This window comes from Mustela erminea, chromosome 5 (assembly GCF_009829155.1).
Source record: "Mustela erminea isolate mMusErm1 chromosome 5, mMusErm1.Pri, whole genome shotgun sequence".
Lineage (NCBI taxonomy): Eukaryota > Metazoa > Chordata > Mammalia > Carnivora > Mustelidae > Mustela > Mustela erminea.
Genome location: NC_045618.1, coordinates 36,520,632 through 36,545,986, shown reverse-complemented (window position 1 = coordinate 36,545,986; position 25,355 = coordinate 36,520,632). Strand labels below are relative to the sequence as shown.

The window sequence follows — 25,355 nt, the reverse complement described above, 5'->3', positions numbered from 1 at the left end:
GTGTGTGTGTGTGTGTGTGTGTGTGTGTGTAATTTAGAGGAGTACATACATGGATGTGAGCTGGTTTATTAGCAGGGATTTTGAATATGCTTAATCTATTACAGCCATTTTAAGAGATGTGGTGGGATGGCTAAGTTCTGATGGGTGGTAACAGAGTTTAATATTCAGAATTTACTGTGCTGAAAAATCTCTGGGAAACTAGGGATGCAAAACAAAGAACCAAACCAGTGATAAAGTATTTAGGTAAGCTAAGCGTGTGTGCACGTGTAAACCCCAAGGTCTTGGTCCTCTTTTCTTCTCTATCCCTGATAGATTCATCTAGATTGATGAAATTATATCTATACACAGTTATTTCTCAAGTTAGATCCAACTCTCTATTTGATAGCCCATCTGGAATGTCCCTTGGGCATCTCCAAATCAATCCATTTAAAACAATCTTTGATCTCACCTCTTGTCCCGATTCTCCCACCTCAGGAAATCACTATCTATGCAACTGCTTATGCCCCAAACCTAGAGGTCATCTTTGATTTCACTCAGAGCCAGATAACTTCTATTTGCCTCAGCCAGATACACTTTCCATCTTTCATGTACTTTGCAAAAGAATGCTGACCTATAAGGACTGTATCAATAGCTTCTTCACACTGTGGCTTCCTGTTGGTTTTAACCAAAAGGAAGCTCCTTCAGGATATCAGAAGTAATAGTGGGAGGTCAGAGTCTATTTCCCTGGCCCCTCATGTGTGACGCTGCCTCTAGGGTACTCCAGGGAAGACCACTGCTCCTTTTGAGGTGGTTGATGACACGTGAAGTCCCCCCACCCCGACACCCCAGTTTTAGTAACCAATCTTTATCTCCTACATGCACAGTAGGGAAAGTAGCCTGACCCCTACTAGACCCAGTTTATATCACTATGGCTCATAGTCCTTCAATTCTCACAGCCTGGTAGATTCCTTTGTAAATAAGGCTGTTTTGATGAAATATCCTAAATTAAGTGTTTGCAGAAGCCTAGCTTATATACTCCTTCCCTCATGGGCTACTCCCAGTCGACTGCAAGTTCCATTCTAATACATAACCACCAGTTTCCACTTCCTTCTCTCTCTCTACTACCCACTTCCCTTTCCCTCCTACCAGCTCTACCAACTGTGAGTCAGTATCCTCTCTTGCCTGGACGACTGCAATAGCCTTCTAACTCATCTCTCCATGTTTGCTCTTGTTTTCCTATCATTTTTTTTTATACAGCAAAAAGAATAATCATTTAAATATATAAATCAGATCATTCACATTCATATCTGAAAAGTCTTCAGACTGGGGCTTCTCTGAACACCCACTCTAAGCAGCCAATCAACCAACCTATGATATCAGCCTGTTTTAATTCTCTGTATAGTATTATCCTATGATAGATTTTTGCTTATTTGTGATTTTGATGTTTCTCATCCATGATGTTCCTCATTTCCAGAAAGTAACTTCAATGAGAGCAGATACCTTTTGTTATATATACCAAATTCCTCCAATAGTGCTTAATGCATGGTAGGCACTGGACAGCTACTGAGCAATGGAAGGGAACTAAAAACTGAATTCAGCTGTCTTAATTTGCTGGGATCAGGGAAGAGCAGGAATACATGAACCTATAGGTTCTACCAACTGTGAGTCAGTATTCTCTCTTGCCTGGACGAAACCTATAGGTTTCCCTTTCCCTAGCAAAGCCTAGTGTCGTTCCCACCCTAATCCCCTCAGTAAGTTTAAGCTGTATAATGGCTATTGCCTGGCTGAGTAGGTGAGTGGGGTCCCAACTTACAATTGAAATGTTTCATTGTACTTTGGTGACCATGTGTTGCTTTTTGTCTTCGTGCCTTGTTTTCTCTTCTTGTCCCCAAGGTTAGGTCCCAGTATACAGACTTCCACAAAGGGCCGGAACATTGCAGTGGTCTGCCAGTTTAGGTCATTAATAGCAATCACTAAAAACCATAAAGGAAAGGAATGCAAAGTGTTAGCAAACAAATGTGTGGAATCTTAGCCTCCTCTTCGGTCCTTAGAGTTCATTTTTTTTTAGAATTAATTTCTTTTTAATGATGTATGAAGCCATAACTTGCCCTTGATAGTGTGGTAACCCTACTGATAAACATGCACGCACACCCACACCCCCCCCACACACACATAAAGCAATTTACTCTTCTGAATGCACACTTGACTGAGCTTTCAGTTCTAAACTGTGTGGTATTGGTGTAGTGAAAATTTAGCTAAAATTGAAATGACATTTTTTTACTAATGAAAAGTTATCATTCTTGTTTAACTAAAAATGTGATTTTTTCATATTAAAAGTGAAGATATGTTCATCATAAAACACCTAAAAAATATACAGAAAATAAGGAATAGATGAAAATAAAGTCTGTAATTTTATCAGTAAGGGGCAACGATGTAATATTTTGGTATGTATGCTTTCAATATTTATCTGTAGAATGGGAGCAGTTGTAGTCTTATGAGTCAGCTATATTTTTAAAGTCTATTGTGGATATCTTTCTAATTCATTATATATTTTCAAATTGCAAATAGTCAACTATATGGATATTCCATCCTATGTTTAATGAATAAGTTACTGTTATGGCTCTTTCCTAATTTTAGGCATCATAAATAATTCTTAAATGTGCATTCTTCTGTGTATACTTTTGTCATCCTTTGAAAAACGTTTAAAAATATATTGTAATTAAAATACTTATTGTAAAAGTTCACAACTTTGAGTATTTGATATGTAGCGTCAAAATATTTTTGTAAAATATTTAAAGACACTGGCAAGTGTAGGCATGTCCATTTACCAACACCATACATAATCCATTATAGACTATAACTGTTACTTTTATAATGCAAGCTATACATCAGGCGATGCAAATTTAAAATGTGTCAGAAGGCCATGGTTTTTAATAAGGTGGATATGGTGACTAACTCTATAATAGTATAAAACAGAATATGGCTTTATTGAGCAAAATTAACACTTAAATTTCACCTTTGAAATATCTGCCGCATTCAGATTATATTTTTGCAATCTAAGAAATTTTTTTTTTTAAGATTTTATTTATTTATTTGCCAGAGACAGAGGGAGAGAGAGCGAGTGAGCACAGGCAGACAAAGAGGCAGGCAGAGGCAGAGGGAGAAGCAGGCTCCCTGCCGAGCAAGGAGCCCGATGTGGGACTTGATCCCAGGACCCTGGGATCATGACCTGAGCCGAAGGCAGCTGCTTAACCAACTGAGCCACCCAGGCGTCCCTATTTTTGCAATCTAAAACCAATAAATTGAACTAGTCATTACAAAGAAAAAGATCAAGTCTGTTATTGAAAATCACATAGAAAAACAAGTATATAGGTAGATAATGTGAATGGTAAGAACATAGTGACCCAACATATAAGATTTGACGGGTTATGGAGCTGACCTTAGCCCTAATGTTCAATGTATATCCTAGCATCAACAAGAGAAAATGTTCAATGTATGCCAGTTTGAAATGTAATCTCCAATGTATTTAAACTATTTAGATACTTCAGATAATATAGGCTAAATATCTGTGCCGTTGATTTTTTTCAGTTTTAGATCAAAAGTTCTGGTTTCATGAAAAGGCTATGAGCATGCCCTAAAATCATTACATGTTTTTAAAAATAGATATAAGAAAAAATTACATTTTTTATATTATTGTAAAGGTTAAAGTCTACTAGGCTATTTGGTCCATCTGGACATGATACATACCTTTTACAGTGACTTTATGCTCTCCAGTTCCTGGGGTTGCGGTGATGTCCACATGCACAGATATCTGACCCACTGAATCTTTGGAGGGGCGACCTGTAAATGAGCAGACATTTACTGCCTCAAACTTTCAGACTACTTTAATAATAGACAGGTACATTTTCTGCATAAGGGACTTTAAAGTGAGTTCATGGAAATGAATGGTTCTTTTGATTAATAGCACATAATAGGTATCGACAAATGTTCACAAAGTTAAATTTGCTCTTCGGGGTTGAAGCTTTGGTATAAACATATGTAGCCCACTGAGCTAAAATTTCATATGATCCTCAGATATTATAAGACACTGTGTTAGTACTCGTATGGTTAAAAGAACTCGCACTTGCCTCACTAGGCCCAATTAAGCTCTCTTCATTGTTTATGTGCAAAGGTATGTTATTGACTTTCATGCCTGAAAGACCTTTTCTGAAATGTGTGCTACCAAAGCAGTAGGGCCACAAAGATGGCTCTGTAGAGCTTCTACTTTCATGAAGCCCACAGTAGACCAGGAGAGACCAACCTATGAATACATTGCTGCAGTACAGTACAAGTTCTATAATGTATATTTGCAAGGTCTGCTGATGGTATAAAAAGGAGTAGTTCATTCTCCCCTCATAAAGTTTACTCAAGAGTTAACATGCTGTATTGGAAAGTCCCTGTGATTTGGGGTCAGATAAATTTAAATTCGAATCATAGTTATACCACTACTGGCTCCCTGATCAGATTTTGCCATATTCTCAAGTTGGTTTTCTTATTTGTAAAATAAAAATAATAACACCAACCTCTTAATATACACACATGTATTAACATCTATGAACATACATATTTTTCCACAAATAGGAGCATATGTTCTAACTATCCTTTACCTTACCTTTATCTTTTCACCTAAAACTTCATAGATTATTCCATTTCAATATGTATAAAGTTATCCCTCAATAGCCTGGAATAGCACAGCCCTAACTACAAAGTAAATGTTCAATGAGTAGTTGCATGAAAATGAATCACTGAAATGTTTACAAATAATTAAAACATGGAAACATTTAAAACATTTAAAATAATGTTTGGCCTTTACTCCATTATGTGAATATACTACAATTTATTTAACCATATCTTGTTTTCCGATCTTTTGCTGTCAAGAACAAACTATAGTAAGTATTATTCATATTTACAAGTTTATAGTGTAATTTCGATAAGTGAAATTTACTTGTCAGAGTAGGTGAACTCTAATTTTGTCCCATAGAGATTTTTTAAAGCAAATTCTTATTTATTTAAAATTTTTAAAATTCCAATGTAATTAACATAGAATTTATATTAGTTTCAGGTATATACTACAGTGCTTCAACAATACTACGACACTACTCAGTGCTCATCATAAGTGGACTCTTTATCTCTTTCACCTGTTTCACCCGCCCCTCCCCACTATCCATCATTTTGTTCTCTGTAGATAAAAGTTGGTTTTTCAGTTTGGTTTTTTTTTTTTTGTCTTTCATTTTGTTTTCTAAATTCCACATGTGAGTAAAATCATATGGTGTTTGCCTTTCTCTGACTGACTTATTTCGCTTAATATTATACCCTCTAGATCCATCCATGTTCGTGATCCACCACCAGGTTGGTGATATATAGGATAGTTTTATGTTATCCCTAAGTTGGTGATAACCTTATGACATGAGGTCCTCCTCTTCAGGAATAGAATATAACTTCCTATTATTCAAGTCTTGTTCTGTGTACTTCAATTATGTTTTATAGTTTTACATTTTTCTTTGTGTGAATGGTACATATTTTTAAAGGCTTTTTTTTAAAAAAAATATTTATTTGAAAGAGAATGAGTGAGAGAAAGGAGGGGGCAGAGGGAAAAGGAGAGAGAGAATCTTAAGCAGACTCCATGCACAGGGCAGAGCCCAAAGAGGGGCTCGATCCCACAACCCTGATCATGACCCGAGCCGAAATCAAGAGCCTGATGCTTAACCGATGGAGCCATCCAGGTGCCCCCCCCCTGAACTTTTTAATGAAAAATGTGCCCTTAATTCTTTTGAGTGTTACACATAGATAATCAATTATCTTTAATCAGTGAAACATTTCACTTTTCCTTTCTAGTTTTTATGCCTCTTATTTGCCTTTGCTAATTTTATTGGCTTGTACTTCTATTATATTACATGATAGTATTTAAAGTAGATATGCTGTTAGCCTCCATTTGGCTCTCCAAATTCATTTCCCACACTTTTCCACTCTGCCTTCTGTCCTCAGAGGCTGTCTGACAATTTTAGTGATGTCTTCTATACTCTAGTGTCTATTTGGGTCTGGCCAAAGGGAAGCCCCGGCAAGAGATCAGAAGCAGGGAAGAGAGTCACATCAGATATTTATTTCTTTGGTCACCTTCCTGTGGGCTTACCTTGTGCTGGCTGAATCCTGTAACCAAACATCATAATTTCCTTCAAGCAGCCCTCACTAGGTGACAATATTTTTTCGAGTGTTGCTTCCTCCTCCCTTGTTACTGTTAACGCAAAGAGTAGTTTAACAGTTCACTATTCCTTCTGGTTTCTTTATATCCCCTGCCCATACCTTTCTATGTAGTTTATTAAATCCTTTCCAAATAATCTTAATTGGGGTGTGCCAACTGTTGGGACTTTGGTTAACAGAGTTAATGTTTTTGATTTGCTCATAACTTTAATGAAAATACTTCGAGTATTTTCCCAATACTCCTTCGTGGAACAATGAGACAGTTTTTGAAGGGAGGAGCACGCTAAAAATAGACACTAATTTCTTAGGAAATATTACTCCCAGAGGAGAAAATCCTTAAGGAGGCTCCTCAAGGCTGAGTTGGAGTTCATCTCTTAGACAAAGTCAAGGAAATAGCATGAGAGCACATGCATCAGTCAGAATGGTGCCTCCTGGAAACTGCGAGCAGCTTAGTATGGATGGAGCACAGATGAGGGAGTAGTAGCCAGAGGAAAGCTTTAGCAACACGGTGGTACCCTGAATGCCATTTAGAAGTGTGGAGATATTATCCCAGAGCTGCTGAGAAGTCTCTGAAGTTTTTGGCTCTAAGAGGCATAGTCCGATTTATTTCTTTTTCTTTTTCTTTTTTTTTAATTTTATTTATTTATTTGACAGAGAGAGATGACAAGCAGGCAGAGAGAGAGGAGGAAGCAAGCTCCTTGCTGAGCAGAGAGCCCGATGTGGGGCTCGATCCCAGGACCCTGAGATCATGACCTGAGCCGAAGGCAGCGGCTTAACCCACTGAGCCACCCAGGCGCCCCATAGTCCGATTTATTTCTAGAAATAATTCCTCTCATGTGCGTAAGAGATGGATCACTCCATTCTCTTCTGGAAAGACCATTGCATCTCACTGTGCCATGAATCCAGTCCTAAAACCTAACTCTTTCCTAGGATGCTCTTGATGACCTTCTACTTGATCCATGTCATAGGTCTGTGCTGTTCACATTAGTCAATTCTTGAAAACTTTCTTCATGTTTTCACCAAGACAAACCACATGTTGTGGACATCCTTTCTCTGTTATCCTATGAAACCCTATCCAAACAGCTCTACTATAAAAATATGTTCATTTCTTTATCCCACAAACAATCTGCAATTTTGTTCTTGATTCCTTCAAATGCTAAAAATCCTGGGCTGTGGAATCATACTGCTTTGATTATGCAGATGGTCTCACTCACTCATTAACGGATAATTAAAACTCCATGAACTTTCATTTTCTTGTTTTTAAAGTGGGTATAAAACCACCTACCTGGCAGCACTGTGGTGAGGCTAAAAAGAGATAATTAAAGAATACATAGAATATTTTGAGCCTTGCATTTAACAGCTGCTAGGAAATGCTTCCAAGTTTATTATGACAATAATTCAATTCTTAATAAGGGAATATTTTAAAATTAAATTCCTTTAAGATTCAGGCATAATGTCCACATATAGAAATTATGAAAAAAATATGGACATTATGGTTATCTAGATCAAAGACTGCAAAAAGATAACTCCAGAATGATGGACAGTCTGCCTAGCAACCTTGGAATTCTACTTCCTTCCCTCAGACTTCCTGGGTTGAGTAGAATAGAGATGGCAGATTTTTAGAGCCCTCAAATGTCTAATAAGGAAGACTTCCTTAAAATGTAAGACGACTTATTAACCAAGAATCTGGTGAGATGAGTTTTCTTTTGATTGATTTTTGTAGCTATTGCTGAAATCACAGGTGATGGTAAAATGTCTCTAAGCGACAGTGAAAATGCATGCATCTAGTTTGCATATTTTCATTGTTTTACTAAAGATCTGAGCTTGCTCAGTGCTTGGGTTTGTGGTTAAAACAGGTATGGCTTGTCTTGTATGTATTCTTTGAGCGATGATACAGCAGTGGCTGGATTCTGCCCAGAGTAAACATCATGAAATGGTCGTTAGGCAAGTTATTGATTGAATGTGTTTATAACTGAGGAAAGCCTTCCATTGGGACACTCGCCAAGAAGCGTCATTTCTTCATTTGAGTGTAATTTAAAGTCTTTAATTGTGTTACAGAATTTGAGAGATTTTTATAGCAGGGAATATTAAAGTTCTAATTAGGGAACTTGGGTTTCTGTTTGTGGCCTTTATTTTGGAGGAGAAATTTTATACTGTTTTAAAACAAGGAGCAGCTTATGAGACCTGCTCAAAACCTTTTAAAATGTGCTGTTTAAGTGCACAGATACAAGTTTTCCCTTTTTACAATTGCTTTTCTTCCATCTTCTACATGTACTTGCTGTGTGTGTGTGTGTGTGTGTGTGTGTGTGTGTTCCCTAAAGAGATACAGACAGTTGCATTGGGAAGAGGAAAACATTAAAAATCATACGTATGTACTCAGCAGTGAATGAACACTTCTGTGAAACTGCCTGGGTAGAGTCATTTATACCAGACTCTAAAAATACACATTTTCCTTTCTAACACAAAATGTGAAATTTACTGCTCAATCAAGTCAAACGTAGGCTTGAGAACTGACTTCTTAATGTGTCACAACCCTAAACAAGTGGAGTTAAGAAGTAGTTTAAAAGTGTTTATCATTGATTGCCGTTATTGCTTTAATGGCCATGCTGTGCATGACTGTCACTTTAGGACTCCAGGTCCTGCTTTCGTGGCCAGCTGCTTATACCACCTCCTAGAAGCCATGCTAATGCTTGGTATTGTAGTAAATTATGCAGTGGTTTTTTCTTCCTAACTATATTCCATAATGGCAGGGAGATTCTATTAATATTAATAATTCACACATTTTATCTCCAATTATATAATAAACTTATGATGTTATTTTGATAGATACTAAAGAGCCAATTCATTGATTAAACCTGCCAGCAGTCCTCACTTTACATGGTGTGATAGGCCTAGATTCCTGCTCCCATAGTTTAGTAAAATAACACCCTGTCCCTACAAACAGGTTCAGATTTCACTTATCATGGTATAGTAAATGTGTATCATTGCACAAAGTATAAACTTTGCTGCTAGATTTTAGTTCACAGATCACTACATAAATAACAGAGATGTCATCAGTGATCAATTACATTGTTTCTTTCACCGTCTGCTAGTATTTACCTGTTCAGTTTACACATACAGCAAGGGTGTAGTTGTGATGCTGCCTTCCCAGTGAGGAACCCATGTGACGTTTTACAAACATGGACAATCAGAAGAAGGGACTGACCAGCAAAGATGAAAGGACAGAAAAGAACTAAAGAGTGATGAGGCTGGAGTGAAATTGGCATAGAATGTAAATGAACTAATGGACAAGGTTATTGAACTTGGGAATGTTGACACTACCACTAACAGAGACACTAGAGAAACAGACAGGGAACTCAGTGAAAGTGAATTTACTGGCAATAGATGAGGCAGAAGATGAAGATGTACTAGTAGAAGAGACACTGGGGGAAAATCTTTACATTTAAGGAACTCTGAGAGATGTTATGATTTTGAAGTAGAAAAGATATATTGTCAGTAATTGACCCAAACTTTGGAAGGAATATGACATTCCATCAAGGTATACGAAAGATGCTTGCTCTTTATAGTAACATGATGAGAAAATGCAAGTACTAGGCAAACTACTCTTGATAAAGATTTTAACAAGAAATGAAACACTTTAATTCTCATTGTTTCCAGTATTTCCAATTACAATGTATTGAGTGTTGTACTATTTTTTCATTTGCCTGTACATTTATAACTGACAGTAAAAAATCTTGTTTCTTCTGACAATGTTTGCGAGATTAGGATTAGAATCCTAATTTTTCATGTTAATTAGCAAAAGTGCTTTGCACAGATACAGTTTGCACAGATATAGTTTACACAATTATTTTTACAGTCCTGCATCAGTGTGCAAAGTCATCACTGTGTACATATATCTGAGTTGACTTATTAACTACTTTTGCAGGTGCTAAAACTATGGAAGCTGCTTACTTAAGTCACATGTGAGTTACAGGTGTGTTATAAGGGCAAGGTACTGTTCCTCCTATCTGGTAGGTGTGCTATAGACTTGAATCTGATTATCCATGTACATGGTGAAATCTGTTGATTATCTATCCCAGGATTAAAAAAAAAAATTGGGCAAAAGCATTTGAAGAAAATATACATTGATCAGGTAGTTATTTCCCCCAAAGAGAAAGATAACATATAAGAGATTCCATTTCCCATGGAATGGAATATGAAAATCACCTAATATTCTGCTTTTTATTAACAGTTTTTATGAGAATTGAATGAAAACTTAATCTGAGGCTATGCCTGTTACATAATCTGGTCTATACAAAATCCATAGGAATTAAACACTTGTGTCTCAGATCAACACCTGGGCCTCTGGAATGTGTCCTTTGTCACTGATGTTAGTAGCTCAGACTTCCCCTTCAGGAATGAAAACTGCTTATGTGAATAAACATTGGCAAATGGTGTAGGACTGCTTTATCTGAAGTCCTTTTAAGAAGAACAGCTTTTGAGGATAAAAGATCCTGAGTACTATCAGATTATGATACACTAATATATAAGCATGCTAATAGAGTTAGTCTCCCATCTTTCATAATTTTAGCACACACTGTGAGGGACTAAATATTATAAACATTTAGTAATGATTATTCATGTGATAATTAACTCCAGGTCCTCAATAAGCATTCTGTAAAATGTCAGATGAAAAATACTACAACTGCTCAAGTGACCACTCCATTTTATCCAAACTAGCTAAGCCTCTGAAAGGGGGCTTGAATCTATTCTCAGAGCTCTTTGCTGGGACCCTCAAAAGGAAGGCATGGGGAGTTCATGAGGAACGACCATTCTGGCAATGTCACAGTTGAGTATCAGAGCTGACAGGTCTACAATTCAAGGTGGGAGTAACCTACCTCCATTAAGTTCTCTTAAGTTGTTAGACAACCTTAAAGACGGTAAGGTCAAATAAACCACGGAAGTGCTTTATTAACTTGAACTCCTTTTCTTCTCTCAACCCTTCTTTTGCCTTCCTCTGTTTCTTTCCTGTTCTTTTCTCATTACCTCCACAGTATTTAATATCTATTTGAAGGAATTCATGGTAATCATGCATGGCTATAATTTTTGACCACTTATGTGTGGCAGGCATTGTGTTAAGTGCTTTAGTTATAAGATCTTGCTTTGATATTAAAGATGATAGGTACATTTTACAGATGGTGAAACTGGGTCCTAGATGTTACCTGTCCAAGTCACTAAATGGGCAATCTGGGGTTTGGTCTCAGATCTCTGGTTTAAAGGGTCCGGTGTATATGGTGCTGTGATGTTCATTAAACACTACTTTTCTCCCAGCACTTACCCTTTTACACATCAAAGAGGAAAAAGCAAACTCTGTCTTGGTGTTTTGTTTTATGGCATTTAAAGTCTTGCTGAACTAAAATGTAGAAAAGATGTGAAATCAAAGATAAACGTCACACTATATAGACAGATAGCATCTGGATATCTTATGATTATTTGTTTTTATGTGATAACATTAAGCTTGCATTTGCAACTTTTTATATTAAATTCCACAGTATTTTACCTATCAAATTCCAGTTATCATTCAAATATGCATTTAAATTAATTTTGCTTCTTGGAACAATATGGTTTCTTAGATTTCTGTGCTTTATCCTTAAAGTTACTACTAATTGAAATGTTTTTTTTTCTTTACTTGAAATTTTCTTGAGTTCTACTTATTTAATGTAGAGTGTAGTATTGGTTACAGGAATAAACTATAGTGATCCATCATTTACATATAATACCTAGTGCTCATCTCAACAAGTGTCTTCCTTAATATCCATCTCACATTTAGCATATTCCCCACTCCCCACCTTCCCTCCAGCAACCTTCAGTTTGTTCTCTATAATTAAGAGTCTCTTATGGTTTGCCTCCCTCTATTTTTATCTTATTTTAAATTCCACATATGAATGAAATCATATGATATTTCTCTTTCCCTGACTTATTTGGCTTAGCAAAATACACTCTAATTCTTTTTTTTTTTTTAAGATTTTATTTATTTATTTGACAGACAGATCACAAGTAGGCAGAGAGGCAGGCAGAGAGAAAGAGGAGGAAGCAGGCTCCCTGCCGGGCAGAGAGCCTGATGTGGGGCTCGATCCCAGGACCGTGGGATCATGACCTGAGCCAAAGGCAGAGGCTTTAACCCACTGAGCCACCCAGGTGCCCCTAAACTCTAATTCTATCCACAGTGTTGTGAATGGCAAGATTTCTTTTTATTTTTAATGGCCGAGTAAGAGTCCATTATATATATGCACCACGTTACTAATTGATAATTAGTCAATAACCACTCCCCACCAAGTCTCCCTGGGGAGCTGCTTTCATTGTTAAAATAACTGGAACACTAGGAAATTGTGATGTTGTTTTCACTTTTTTTTTTTTTAACTTTAACAGCATTTCTTTAATGTTGCATTACATTATTTATGTGCTTTCAGTCTGTCTTGCTTACCAAAATATAAACTCTGTGAGCAAATTATCTTTGCCCTGGTCACAGATCTTTAGTGAGTAACACAATTCCCAATACATAGGAGGCACTCAATAAATTTTTGCTGAATATACATAGTTATAAAATTTTAAAGAAAGGTTAAGAATAATGTTTAGAGTTCAAGTTTGAAGTTCTAAAGAATAATTATAAATGATCAACTGGTTTTATGACTTGGGAGTTTTATTGTGATCTACCTTTCTATTTTGATTTGCAAATTTTAAAAAAGAGATAATGTATTAGAGAAACAGTTGAGATTCCAAGAATACTTCTTCCTGTCCCCATTCTCCATTAGTGGATTCAGAGCTTATGCCTTAAATGTTTTATACTTTTATTGATTAATCTATAAATATTATGCATTTATAATTATATTATTCAATACATTTAAAATATTTATAAATGGTTCTATGATTTTATATATATATTTATTTATTTATTGGTTTTAGAGGTTTATTAAATGTTGCTATAGTTCATTCATTTACAACCTCTATTATTTTATGAATAGATCATTATTTGTTCACATATTCCCCTATTAATGATTATTCAAGTTGTTTCCAGTATTTTGCTATATAGCAAATGAAGCAACAAAATAGCAACACAGTTTCAATAGCCATTTTTTATTATGTCTCCTATTAAGATTTTGATCAGCATTGCACTGAACTTGTAGATTTTTGGGGACCTTGATGATATTGTTGTATAGGACATGAGCACAGTACTTCACTCTGTTCATTTACTTATTTTCTTACATCTTACCTTGAATAAAATTTCAGGTTTTTTCCTAGAGGTCTTTTTTTTTTTTTTTTAAAGATTTTATTCATCTCATCTGACAGACAGAGATCACAAGTAGGCAGAGAGGCAGACAGAGAGAGAGGGGAGGAAGCAGGCTTCCTGCTGAGCAAAGAGCCCGATGCGGGGCTCGATCACAGGACCCTGGGATCGTGACCTGAGCTGAAGGCAGAGGCTTTAACCCACTGAGCCACCCAGGCGCCCCTTTCCTAGAAGTCTTATACATATTTTGCCAAATTTACTTGTAGGTATTTTAATTGTTTTATTGTTTTAAATGATTTTTAAATTTCATATTCTAATTGGCAACTCATGAGCAAAGGAATGCTGTTGACTTTGTAAGGAAAGATCTTGTTAAAACTTTTTATTCTAATAGTTTACAGATTTTCTTATGACTTCTATGTAAATAACATCTGTTTTTAAGTTTTTTTCTCTTGTTCAATTCTGTTTTTGAGTAGAGAATTTAATGTGTCTGTAACCTTGAGATAAAAACTTAACATGGACAGTAGGTAAAGGGAACCTCATGAAACTAGTTTGTACATATAACTATAAAAGCTAAATGAAATACAGATAGAATACAATCTATTCACCAAATACAGCTTATTTTAACTAGGAAAGGTTTGTTTAAACAATAATCATAATAAGTATAACTAAAAAATTCCCAAATTCTGAAAAAAATTTGGTAAATTTTAGTGCCCAATCATAACAAAAACTTACATAATTCAGATTTTAGGCATGGTTTCTAAATGTGATAAAGAATATTCCTTTTAAAACAATAACCAATATCATACCCACATGTTAATTATTAGAAATCTTCTTTTAAAATTCAGAGCAAAAAGAGAATAAATACAACGTTCTGAAAATTTATATGAAACCAATGATTTAAAAAATAGAAAGTATTGTTTGGGTCCTAGAAATGGCAACAATTTTTTGCAACCCTATGTTTGTTTAAAAAAAAAAAAAAACCCTAATGTTTTTTCTTTAAGAGAGTCTCTTGAATTAACTTGATGAGATAAAAATCATAAGAAACAAATAGTTATATGATTTTGAATCACAATATATATCATTCTCAAAGCAGCAAAATAAATGTGTGTATGTATGTGTGTGTGTATATGAATTTCTCACAAAGAGAAATTTGTGAGAAATTCGTGTGTGTGTGTGTATACCCTGAAATTAACCTAATTAAAAATGTGATAAAACCATGAAATTTGACTCAGGCATAAAAGGATAATTATAAATAAAAGAAAAATATATCTCTAACATAAAGATAAAATACATTAAGGATGGTCACTTATTTGCATATTTAGTTATAGATTTACTGCAATTCTAATCAGATTCCCAAAAGCTTTTAAAATATATATTTTCTTACAGACTCCAAAGCCCATTTGGAAATGCATTTCTAATAGAAACTAAGAACTTATTAAAAACAGAACTTATTAAAGGGAACTAAGATCTTATCACAACTTCTTCAAGGAAGTACCTAAGAACATATTTAAAAGGAGAAATTAAGACTTATTCTTATAAAATATTAAAGCATCTTATTAAGCCACAGTAATTAAATTGGTCTAATTCTGGACTGTAAGTAGACAGAATAGGGTAAGAGTTCCACAAACAGAATTCCAGTATAATTAAGATATCAGTGGCAAAGGGACCATTGGTGGGAAAGGGGAAGAAGACTTCATATTGGTGGAAGAATTGGGTAATACCAGGGGGAAAAATGTTTAATTTACATCCTCACCATACATCATATACCAAAGATAAATTCTGATATATTTTTTTAAAAAGTTAAAATTGAAAAATCAAACTAAAAGAAGAATATAATATAGACAAATTTTTATTCGATATTTGTATGTGGAAAGACTTCTTGGACTTACAGAAATAAATCACAGATGAAAGCACATTGAAAACATTTGTAGGTCAAAAGATATCATAGGCTGGGCGCCTGGGTGGCTCAGTGGGTTGGAGCCTCTGCCTTCAGCTCGGGTCGTGATCCCAGGGTCCTGGGATTGAGCCCCGCATGGGCTCCCTGCTCAGCGGGGAGCCTGCTTCCCTTCCTCTCTCTCTGCCTGCCTCTCTGCCTACTTGTGATCTCTGCCTGACAAATAAATAAGTAAAATCTTTAAAAAAAAAAAAAAAGATATCATAGGCAAGTAATCAACCAAGAATATGTTTACAACATTACAGAGAGTTACTCTCCTTAATTTATAAAACAATCATACAAATTGATAAACTCTAGGATGCCAATAAATAACTGAATATAGGTCATAACCAGACAATTCACAAAGAGAAATTCAACTACTTAATATTAAAAGTGCTAGGGATTTAGTGGAAAATCTAAAATTCTAATCTGCTTTTGATGGGAATGAAAGTTGGAACAAGCTTTTGTTGGAAAAATACTTGAGTATTACATGTTTTCTAGATATTCACAACTTTGAGTTTAGGATTTTCATAGTGGAAGTCTATTCAAAATGTAATTCTAAATACATAAAAGAATTTACATGGAAATGTTTATAATATTAATTGAAAATTGAGAAATTTAAGTATTTTGGGAATAAGCTAATTATGAAATATCATCTATGTGATTGGATATAAGTATGACATATTGATAAGGAGCAGATAATACCACGTAAAATACTTAGCTTGAAATACTATATGGAAAATAGACAGTTGCATATAAAGCTCCTAAAGTATTTCTAACAAATATGAATATCAAAAGTTGAATAGTTTCTTTAAGATTTTATTTATTTATTTGACAGAGAGATCACAATTAGGCAGAAGCAGGCAGAGAAAGGGGGAGAAGTAGGATCCCTGCTGAGCAGAGAGCCTGATGCAGGGCTCGATCCCAGGACCCTGAGATTTTGACCTGAGCCAAAGGCAGAGGCTTAACCCACTGAGCCACCCAGGCAGCCCAGCATATGTTACCTTTGTAATCAAAATAAAATAAAGGTAGTTAAAACAAGTCTAAAAACTCTTATCAAGGGAGTTTGATTTAATATTGTTTAAAACACAAAGTTTGTCAATAAATAGGAATTTTAAACTCCCAGTTATAGAGGTTTGAAATAATACATCCATGTATTTTTATAGAAGAGTTTGATAGAGATTATAAATAGCTGAATCAGGATCCCTACAAGTTCCCCCAGAGTTAACGTAACGATGTTCTCACACCTCCTCCAGTTGGCACCTTCTCCTTTTCCAACCTTGATAACACCATTCTTCCTGCCATCCAAGCTCAAATCATTGAAAACCCCATGGGACTTTCCCTCTGCTTTGTTTACTGATCCTAACAACCAAATTTTGTCTGTTACTCTTTACATAGTGTATTTGACTCAATCTCTGCTTCACCATGCTACTCTTTTAGTTTAGGACCTTTTCACCACATCTAGATGGCTACATCACCTTCCAAGAAATCACCTTGCTTTCATGTATTTCTGTTGTATTTTATAGAACTTGGCAGGACTAAGCTTCCCAAGCTACAGATTATCTTCTGACTCTTATCTGAAAGCCAAGGGCCCCTGTTGCTTTGATGGAAAATTCCAAATTCCCCTAAGTAACTCATGGCTTTCTAAATTCTCCCTCCATTAATTAGAATCAAATTTCTCTCTCACTACACTCAGCAGGGTCCCTTTTCACAAACCTTTATTCCACATTCATATCCTGCTCCTCTCTAAGCTTTGCCACCCTTCTTTGGCTTTCCCAGTCACTCCAGTCTATGTTATTTACTGTCATTTGGAGCCACTTCTACATTCTTATTCAACACCACTCATTTTGGCAATTGAAAATATTCTACCTTATCATGTATTCCTATTTTCTCTCCTACCAAACATTATTGCATTAGAAATTACAGCAATATTAAAATAGTTTCAATGTTAAATTAAAAAAAAAACTATAGTTGTCTAAAATGTTTGACAATATCTGCTATTGACAAAGCAGGTTGGATTTTTAATGTTAAAAAGTGTCAGTTGGAAAGTAAGTTCTGGAGATACAAAGTTGCTATGACGCAGTGCAGAGAAGGTAAGAGGTCAGTTCTGGACCGTATTACCTGGATTTGAATGCAGGCTCCACCTTATATTAGCTGGGTGACCTTGGACAAGTTGTGTAGTCTCTCTGTGGCTTAATTGCCTCATTTTTAAAAACAGAAATAATAGTAGTACTTGCCCCATTAATATGTTACAAAGATTAAAGGGGTCACCTGTAAGGGACTTAACAAATATATGTGGCTTATAGGAAGTCTTTCCTATAATTGTGGTTGTTTCCTAAAATATTACACCAGTCCTCTCCTTTGACATAGAAATTTCCTTTTTTCTATTGAGGAAATCTTCAATTTATCATCTTCTATGAATCTGTTATACAGAAATACTTGCATAAATATACAAAGACATGACTGACTAAAGATATTAATGGAAACATTTTTACAATGGTCAAAAAATTAGATACAACCAAAAAATTAGATACAACCTATATAGTTTATAAGTAGTAACATTAGGAAATATAACCATATTTCATTATGAAATATGAATGTGCATTAAAAAATTGAAAAATCTGTATATAAGTTATGAAAAGATAAGTATGAAAAATCAAATAGCCTAAAAGTATGCACATTATCCAACTAAGGTGGGTAAAAAAAGATGAATTTAAGTTTTATATTGTGTATGACCAAAAGTCTGTGAGAATAAATAGATAGAATCAGCAAAGTGTATTAGCTCTTACATATGAAACACTTTCCTATCACCTGATTTAATTTTAGTGAGCATCTATCACTTGTTAATTAAAATGTTTCCATATACAAAAAGAAACTTAGGGTAGGAAAATGAAGATGATGAGTTCAGTTCATTGACTTAGAATCCTCTGCTTTCCCTAACAATGAGAGTACACGCTTTACTGATGTGGCTGTCATTTTGACCAGGATGTTATCCACCCTGCCGAGCAGATATCATGAACAAATTGCTGAATGCAGCATGTGAGCAAGTAATTGAACAGTGTTGAGAGGAAAATTAGTAATATGCATTGATGGGTTGATGGACCCATGTCCGCAGTGATCCAGTAATAGATACCTGGATGACAGCAGAAGACAGAGCTCACTTCCTTAGGGTAATCAGTCAGGAATGCTCAGCAGGCAGAATATTCTCAAGCAGCAGTAAAAACCATTAAAAATCAGTTTTGCTAGGGATAATAGAAAGATCCCAGAGATGACCATAGTTACCAATAGTAGGTCTGAGTATTCATTTAATAAAAAAGACTTTATTGCAGGCCAAAACCATGAAGAAATAGAGACTCATGTTGAAACAGTGAAATGGAACTTCCCCATCAGTTTGGAGCAGCTACCCTGCAGGAGGCGGGTATACACATATTAACTCCTTTGCAGAGAAGGCAACAGACTTAGTAGTGCAAGGCTCTGACCTTTTCATCAGGAACTGGTCTAATCTAATGGAAGCAGTGTGGACAACAAGATGGAAGAAACTGTAACAGACAGACTAAGTAGTATTTGTCAGAATAGAAATAAGAGAATAGTTATGGTTCTACTTCCCAACAGAGGGAACACAAGGAACTTAATGAAAGAACCCGACCCTCACCCCCACTGCTGCAATTCTTTTTCTTCCCCTTCTTGCCTTTTTTTTTTTTTTTTTGGCTTATTAATCATTCTATAGTACTGAATAAGACTTTGAACTTCAAAATCTGGAATGTGTAAAAACCGAGTCACCTTACAGATTTTAAAAAATAAACAATTTCTTCATTTGGTAATTAATTTATAAAATCTCCCACTCTGGAGGTGCTGTGGGGGGAATAGTCCATGAAATGAATGCATTACATTCCCTACCTTCAGATAAACGAAATAAAATATATACTTAAATAACTGTATTTGAGGGGAGCCTGGGTAGCTCAGTCGGTTAAGCGTCTGCCTTCTGCTCAGGTCATATTCCCAAGGGTCTTATGATCGAGTCCCACATCAGGATCCCTGCTCAGTGAGGATTTTGCTTCTCCCTCTTCCTCTGCCTGCCACTCCTTGCTGCTTGTGCTCTCTCTTTCTCTCTCTCATATAAACAAATAAAATCTTAAAAAAAAAACAAACTGTATTTGAAGATACTATTTTTGTAATCTGAAAGATTTGGGTTTGAATCCTACTCCTGGCATTTACTAGCTGTGGCCTTGGCAATTATTTTACCATCGCTGAGACTCATTTTCTTTACATCTGGAACTGAAATAAACTAATATTTGTTTATAAATAAATTAAAAATGAGATAACACTGACTGAACTCACTGTTTAACACATATTAGGTGCTTATAAGTGTTAATTCCTTTATGTTCTTTCATTTTAAATTGGGTAAAATGATCTATTTACTTTTTGTTTTAAAAACTCATATTTAGAGCAAAAAAAGTTGTTTTAAAGACAAATATTTGGATTACATCAATATGATTTTAGCTTTAGATTTAAGCAGAATTATTTAAACATCTACTCTTTGATAATGCATATTTCTTCCAAAAACTTTGAACTTCATCTGGCAAGTAAAGAGATTTTTTTTTTTCTAAAGAATGAAGAGAGAATACCTATTTTTAAGGGGACTTTAAGTTTTGAAGTAAACACATAAAAGTATAAAATCAGCTGTTTGTTGAAGCCAACAGGAACAAAGGAAAGAGCCTCAGAAATTATTCCCCCAAACTGTATTCTTTACAACTGTATCACTGTAAAGACTCTATAAGTTCAAACAATGTTGAGGAACTCTCAGGTTGGGTACAACACTAAAAATTATTTTTCTTTATAAAGAAAACATTAAGTTTGACTCTGATAAATGGAGAAACACAGATAAGAGACTGTGTTCTGAAGGAATTTAAATACTGGCTTCTAGTAATTTCCATGGCCCAGTGCCTCTCTGTGTCCTGTGGCTTGGTTCTAAACTGAGACTTGCTAGCATTCTTATGATTCACTCCCATTTTTGTTTAAACTATTTAGGATTATGCGTCTTTCAGAGCCAACCACTGGTTGCCTTCTTAATGCTGAATTTGGCATAAAACTGGACACCACTGCCTTAAAAAGTCCATCCATCCATCTGTCCATCCATCCATCCGTCCATCCATCCATCCATCCATCCATCCATTATCTGAGGCTAAAGTCAAATGTCGTCTTCATGAAGCTCTCCTTGACCACTCTACCAGGAAAGTTTCTCCTCTGATACAATTTCATTTATCATTCTTTCAAAGCTCTTAATAGTTTTTACTTTTATTATAGTTTTTTGGAATACAAACTGCTCATATTTCCAATTCAGTAAACTATAAACTTCCTAAGGACAAGGGATTTTAATACATTCCTCTGTATAACTGTTATGCCTTCCCCAGTGCCACAAACTTGGTAAGGGCTCAGTAATGGAATACAAAGTACAAGAATGCAGGCTCTGAGGTCAGATGCCAGAATAATCCAACTTCTAACTTAGGGTGTGATTTTGAGCAGCTTCTCAATCTCTCTATCCTTGGTTCTTCATCCGAAAAAAAATGGGATAATAACAGTATTTACTTAATAGTGTCATTATGAAGACTGAACAGTATAAAATACTTTGTGGAGTGCCTAGCTCATAATAAATGCTCAGTAAACGCTAGTGGCTAACATTTTCCCTAAAGTTCAGTCTCCTCAAAAGCATTTGCATTCAGAACTCTGAGGCTAGGTAAGGCATTTGAGTAGCTAAAGTTTACCTTTTTTTTTTTTTTTTTAACTCAAAGCTGACAAAATGACAAAGTTTGATCCCCTAGGTTCCCCTGAGGAGCCCACAAATGGTTCATATGATTCTTATAGTATACACTATGGTAATTCCTATGGTAGTATTTGAGTGACAAACAACCTTTGATATGATCTACTGACCAAATATGGGACACATGCATTCCTAAATTTGTCAACAAACTTTCAAATCATAATGTCTCTTGTGAACACTTGCAAAACTTTATAAGGTTATAATATTCTCATTCTGAATAAAACTCTTAAGCTTTAGGTTCTTGCTCAGATTTGTGCTGATTCAACATGTGGTCAATCAGAGAAATGTAATCTGTGGTCTGGGGAGTCCACAATTTCTGTTATAATACTAAATAACAATGGAATATATTTGATTAATCAATCATACTTGTGTTCTATAGTAAAATTTTTAAAAAATTTCACAACAGGGGAGAGAGGTAGCCCAGCCATGACATTCAAGGGTCTTGCAGACAGATAGCCTATGCTTCCCAAAGATGAAAGAGAACACACTCTGCTTAGGGTCCAGCACCCGGCTCTGGCTTATTCTCCCTATCTGCAAAAAACTTATTATCAGGGAGTTTCAGGCAACATTGACCCAGTGTCCAGGAATAATGTTTATACTCAGCAGAAATGTTCCTGAATTTTGCCTCTTCATCAAAGGAAAAAGAGAAGGAACATGTTGCTTGGAAAGTATTTAAGCCTTGGAGTTACATGGGTCTGACCAGTTCCTACTCTAGCTCCATCTTAATTGATTGAAACTAGCACTGAGTCACTCATTTATTCATTCATTTAGGCATCCATCAAATATATATCTCAGGCACTAAAAGTGGTTGAAGTCCATGATTCCCACACATAGGTGTTCTACATTAGAAACATCTGGGATCTTTTAAAACCATACATGTGGACTCCATTCCAAGCCAGTAGAATCTCTGGTGGAGCTCCAGCATTTACATTTTTTAAAAGTTCTGTAGGTGGTTTTGGTTCTGCCAAGTTTGGAAACTACAGATAAAGCAGCTCCCAAGTAAGAAACACAAACTTTTGGAAGAGCTCATAGGCTCAAGGAGAGGTAGCAAAGTAGATGGGCTCTCACGAGCTAGTGGGATTTTTGTGATGTTAGGAAAGATAGGGGACTTGGGGAGCACATAAGAGGACACTTAACTGCGACGAGGGGTGAACCGGCTCAAAGAGGGAAACCTTCATCTGGTACCTGGCTCAGAAGTTGAATATCGAAGCCCAACTTTAGTGCTCTTATTCTGCACCATTTAGCTGACATTTTCATAAGAGTGGACCTTGTTAGATTTCAGTCATCTGATCCAGAGTGGGGGTGGACGATGCTGCCTTGCTGACAGGACTGAATGCAAACTGTTTGACCCTTCCTCGGGAATGACTGTTGACTTGTGTCTCTGAGTTTCCCACTGATGGCCTCGCCCTCCAGCTTTGCTACCCAGCAGGTGCTACGGCCTGCGTCTCAGGCAGTGAGTCCTAACCACAGCTGGGAACAAACCCCTGACAAGTTTCCCTCCTGATGCAGCCCCTTTAGGAGATGAGGAGATTACCCATCAACTCAGAGAACAAAGATTTTTCAGATTTAGGTAGGCCTTAGGTTTGGATCATTTATTAGGCTTTAGCCTCTACTTTTTCTTAAGGTCTAGGAAGGGCCCATTTTGTTGGATATTTCTCGTGCTATTATGACCTTTCTCTTCAATGACCTCTCAAAATAACAGCATCCATATGCAGCAACTCCATGTCCTCCAGGACACTGCTGCCATAGGACTGCCTTGTATTGGCAATGAAGGAGGTGTTGGATGAGAATATTATCTCACCAGAAATAACATGGTCTAAGAAGGACTTTAGAGATGAAAGATCAGAGAGAAGTCTGCTCTGACAGGAGTGACTTCTTATTTTCTGGAATCAAGATTTAGAATGAGAGCTGCTTCTACAGAATTGGAGAGTCAGGGGAACACCTTAAGGATAAGAGATAGTAGTGATACCAAAGACTTATACTGTTCTAGTCAAAATAAAGTGTGTCTGAGCAAATCTGCACCTAAACTTGGAGGTACTGTCACCATGACTACATTAATTTTTTTAAGAATTAATGCAATTTCAAACTTGTGGTTGCTTTTCTTGAAAAATAACTGAAAACATCCTACTACAAGTAGTAGATCCATGGTTAAATACAGTGTAGCCTATCTGTATGGTGGGAAATTGCATTTCTTTAAGACTTATACTTTTAGAGATGTTTAATGATGCTTAAAGGTGCTATATAAGGTTATTAGGAATAAATCAGACAACACTATAATGTACAATATGGTGTACACAATGCTAGGACACTGACCATAATGGGGGCCAGCCCGTCCAGTGTAAGATTAGAAAAAGCCAACTCCATAAAGAGATGGGCAGGGTTCCATGTCTCTAATAAATAAGCTGAAGGTTAAAGCATTGAAAGTAGATCAAAGGTCTGAAAACTTGGGTATGAAGCTCTGGGATGAGTGGACATCAAAGTTTAGAATAAGTATGTTTGAGCACTTAGATTTGGTAGTAAAGACAGTGGAAATGTTATGTTCAGGAAGTCAGGTAGAGAAAAGTCATGCTTAGGCGTGAACTTTCAAAAAGGTCTATTTAAACAGAAAGGTTCTTTGTATCTTTACCAGCCATGTAGGAAGGTATTTGATATTCTGTATGTGGCTAAGAAAGAGTGCAAGGCTACAAAAGGTTCTGGTTATCAATTTGGCTGTGGAATGATAAACAGCCAGATAAGCATCTTTCGATGTATAGAACAGGCATGTTCTTTCCAAAGTGCCAGTAAAGGGACTTTCTAAACATGAGATATTTTCCTTATTAAAATTCAAGAATCTGGGACACCTGGGTGGCTCAGTGGGTTAAGCCACTGCCTTCAACTTAGGTCTTGGTCTCAGGGTCCTGGGATTGAGCCCCACGTTGGGCTTTCTGCTTGGCAAGGAGCCTGCTTCCCCCTCTGTCTCGGCCTGCCTCTCTGCCTACTTGTGATCTCCCTCTATGTGTAAAATACATAAATAAAATATTAAAATTCAAGAATCTATTCATTCAAAAATATATGATGAAAAAATCAGTAACAGAATTCTGGGAAGGTTGTTGAGAAAGTGACATCCTAGTTTTGGGGTCTTCCTAAATCCACAGAAGACCAAAGGGCTGAAACCAAACACCTAAGTAAAACATCTACCATGTAACAGGTGCCAAGGTAGCCCTATGAACCCCTAAACATAAAGATGGATGCAGGAGACATCACCAACAGCTGTGAGGCCATTGTGTAACTGGAGAAGCATGGGAACATATGACAGACATAAGAACCAGAGAACCCCAACACAGTCAACAGGTTCTTATGGGAGGGTCCTGAGAGCCAACTTGAGATAGGAGCTGGAATTGGGAGGGGATATGCCAAATCCAAGAACAGGTGAGTGCATGAGGAACAGAGTAGGGACCAAAGGGCAGGAGCAACCTAGTCCCCATGCACTCTCCCTATGCACCCAGATTCTACCCATCCTTTGGCCTAAGGAATGGAACTCAAGCTCAGTCAAGCCTCTGGAGCCAGTGGCCAATTTGCAGGAACATAGAAGGATATGCTGAATCCAAGTCTATATCCTCCATTAAGAAAATCCAGACTGGGATATTCTATAGTCTTGCAATCCATGTTCTTCAAGATAAATTATAGACAACAAAGAGATGGAGGAGGAACTTATAAATTAAAGGGACTTAAAAGCCATCAACTTAAAAAGAATGACAAGATGAAACTCTGGTGTCTGAAGATACTCTTGGGTATACAATTATAAAGCATTACAAGGAGGGATTTTAAAAGTGAGGGGAGTGGTTACCTCTGGGAGGAGGATGGGGGTGTAACAGACAGGGCACATGGAGAAGCATCTGCAGTGGCCGGCAAATTCTCTTTGTTGACCTTCATTTTGTCCTTACATTTTTTAATGCTGTTTTCTGTAGCTATTTTACAGTAAGAAGGTAAAAAAAATACTGAAAAAACATTAATATCTATTGATAATAAATCTAAAAATAAAATATTAAAATACCTATTTAAGTTAGAATGGTGCTGTCTCATTTCTGTGAGGTTGGCTGGGGTATCCTACTCTTATCCTCCTGTTTTTTCTTTTTTTAAAAAGA

General features: G+C 36.2%; 1 protein-coding gene across 1 annotated transcript in view; it reads right to left on the bottom strand.

The window, feature by feature from the left end:
- Positions 1-25,355, bottom strand: part of UNC13C (unc-13 homolog C) — a 612,072-nt gene that overhangs the window by 3,429 nt on the left and 583,288 nt on the right. Inside the window, 2 exon segments of the mRNA XM_032342611.1 lie at positions 1,793-1,952; positions 3,727-3,819. Of these exon segments, the coding sequence (XP_032198502.1) occupies positions 1,793-1,952; positions 3,727-3,819 (253 nt within the window).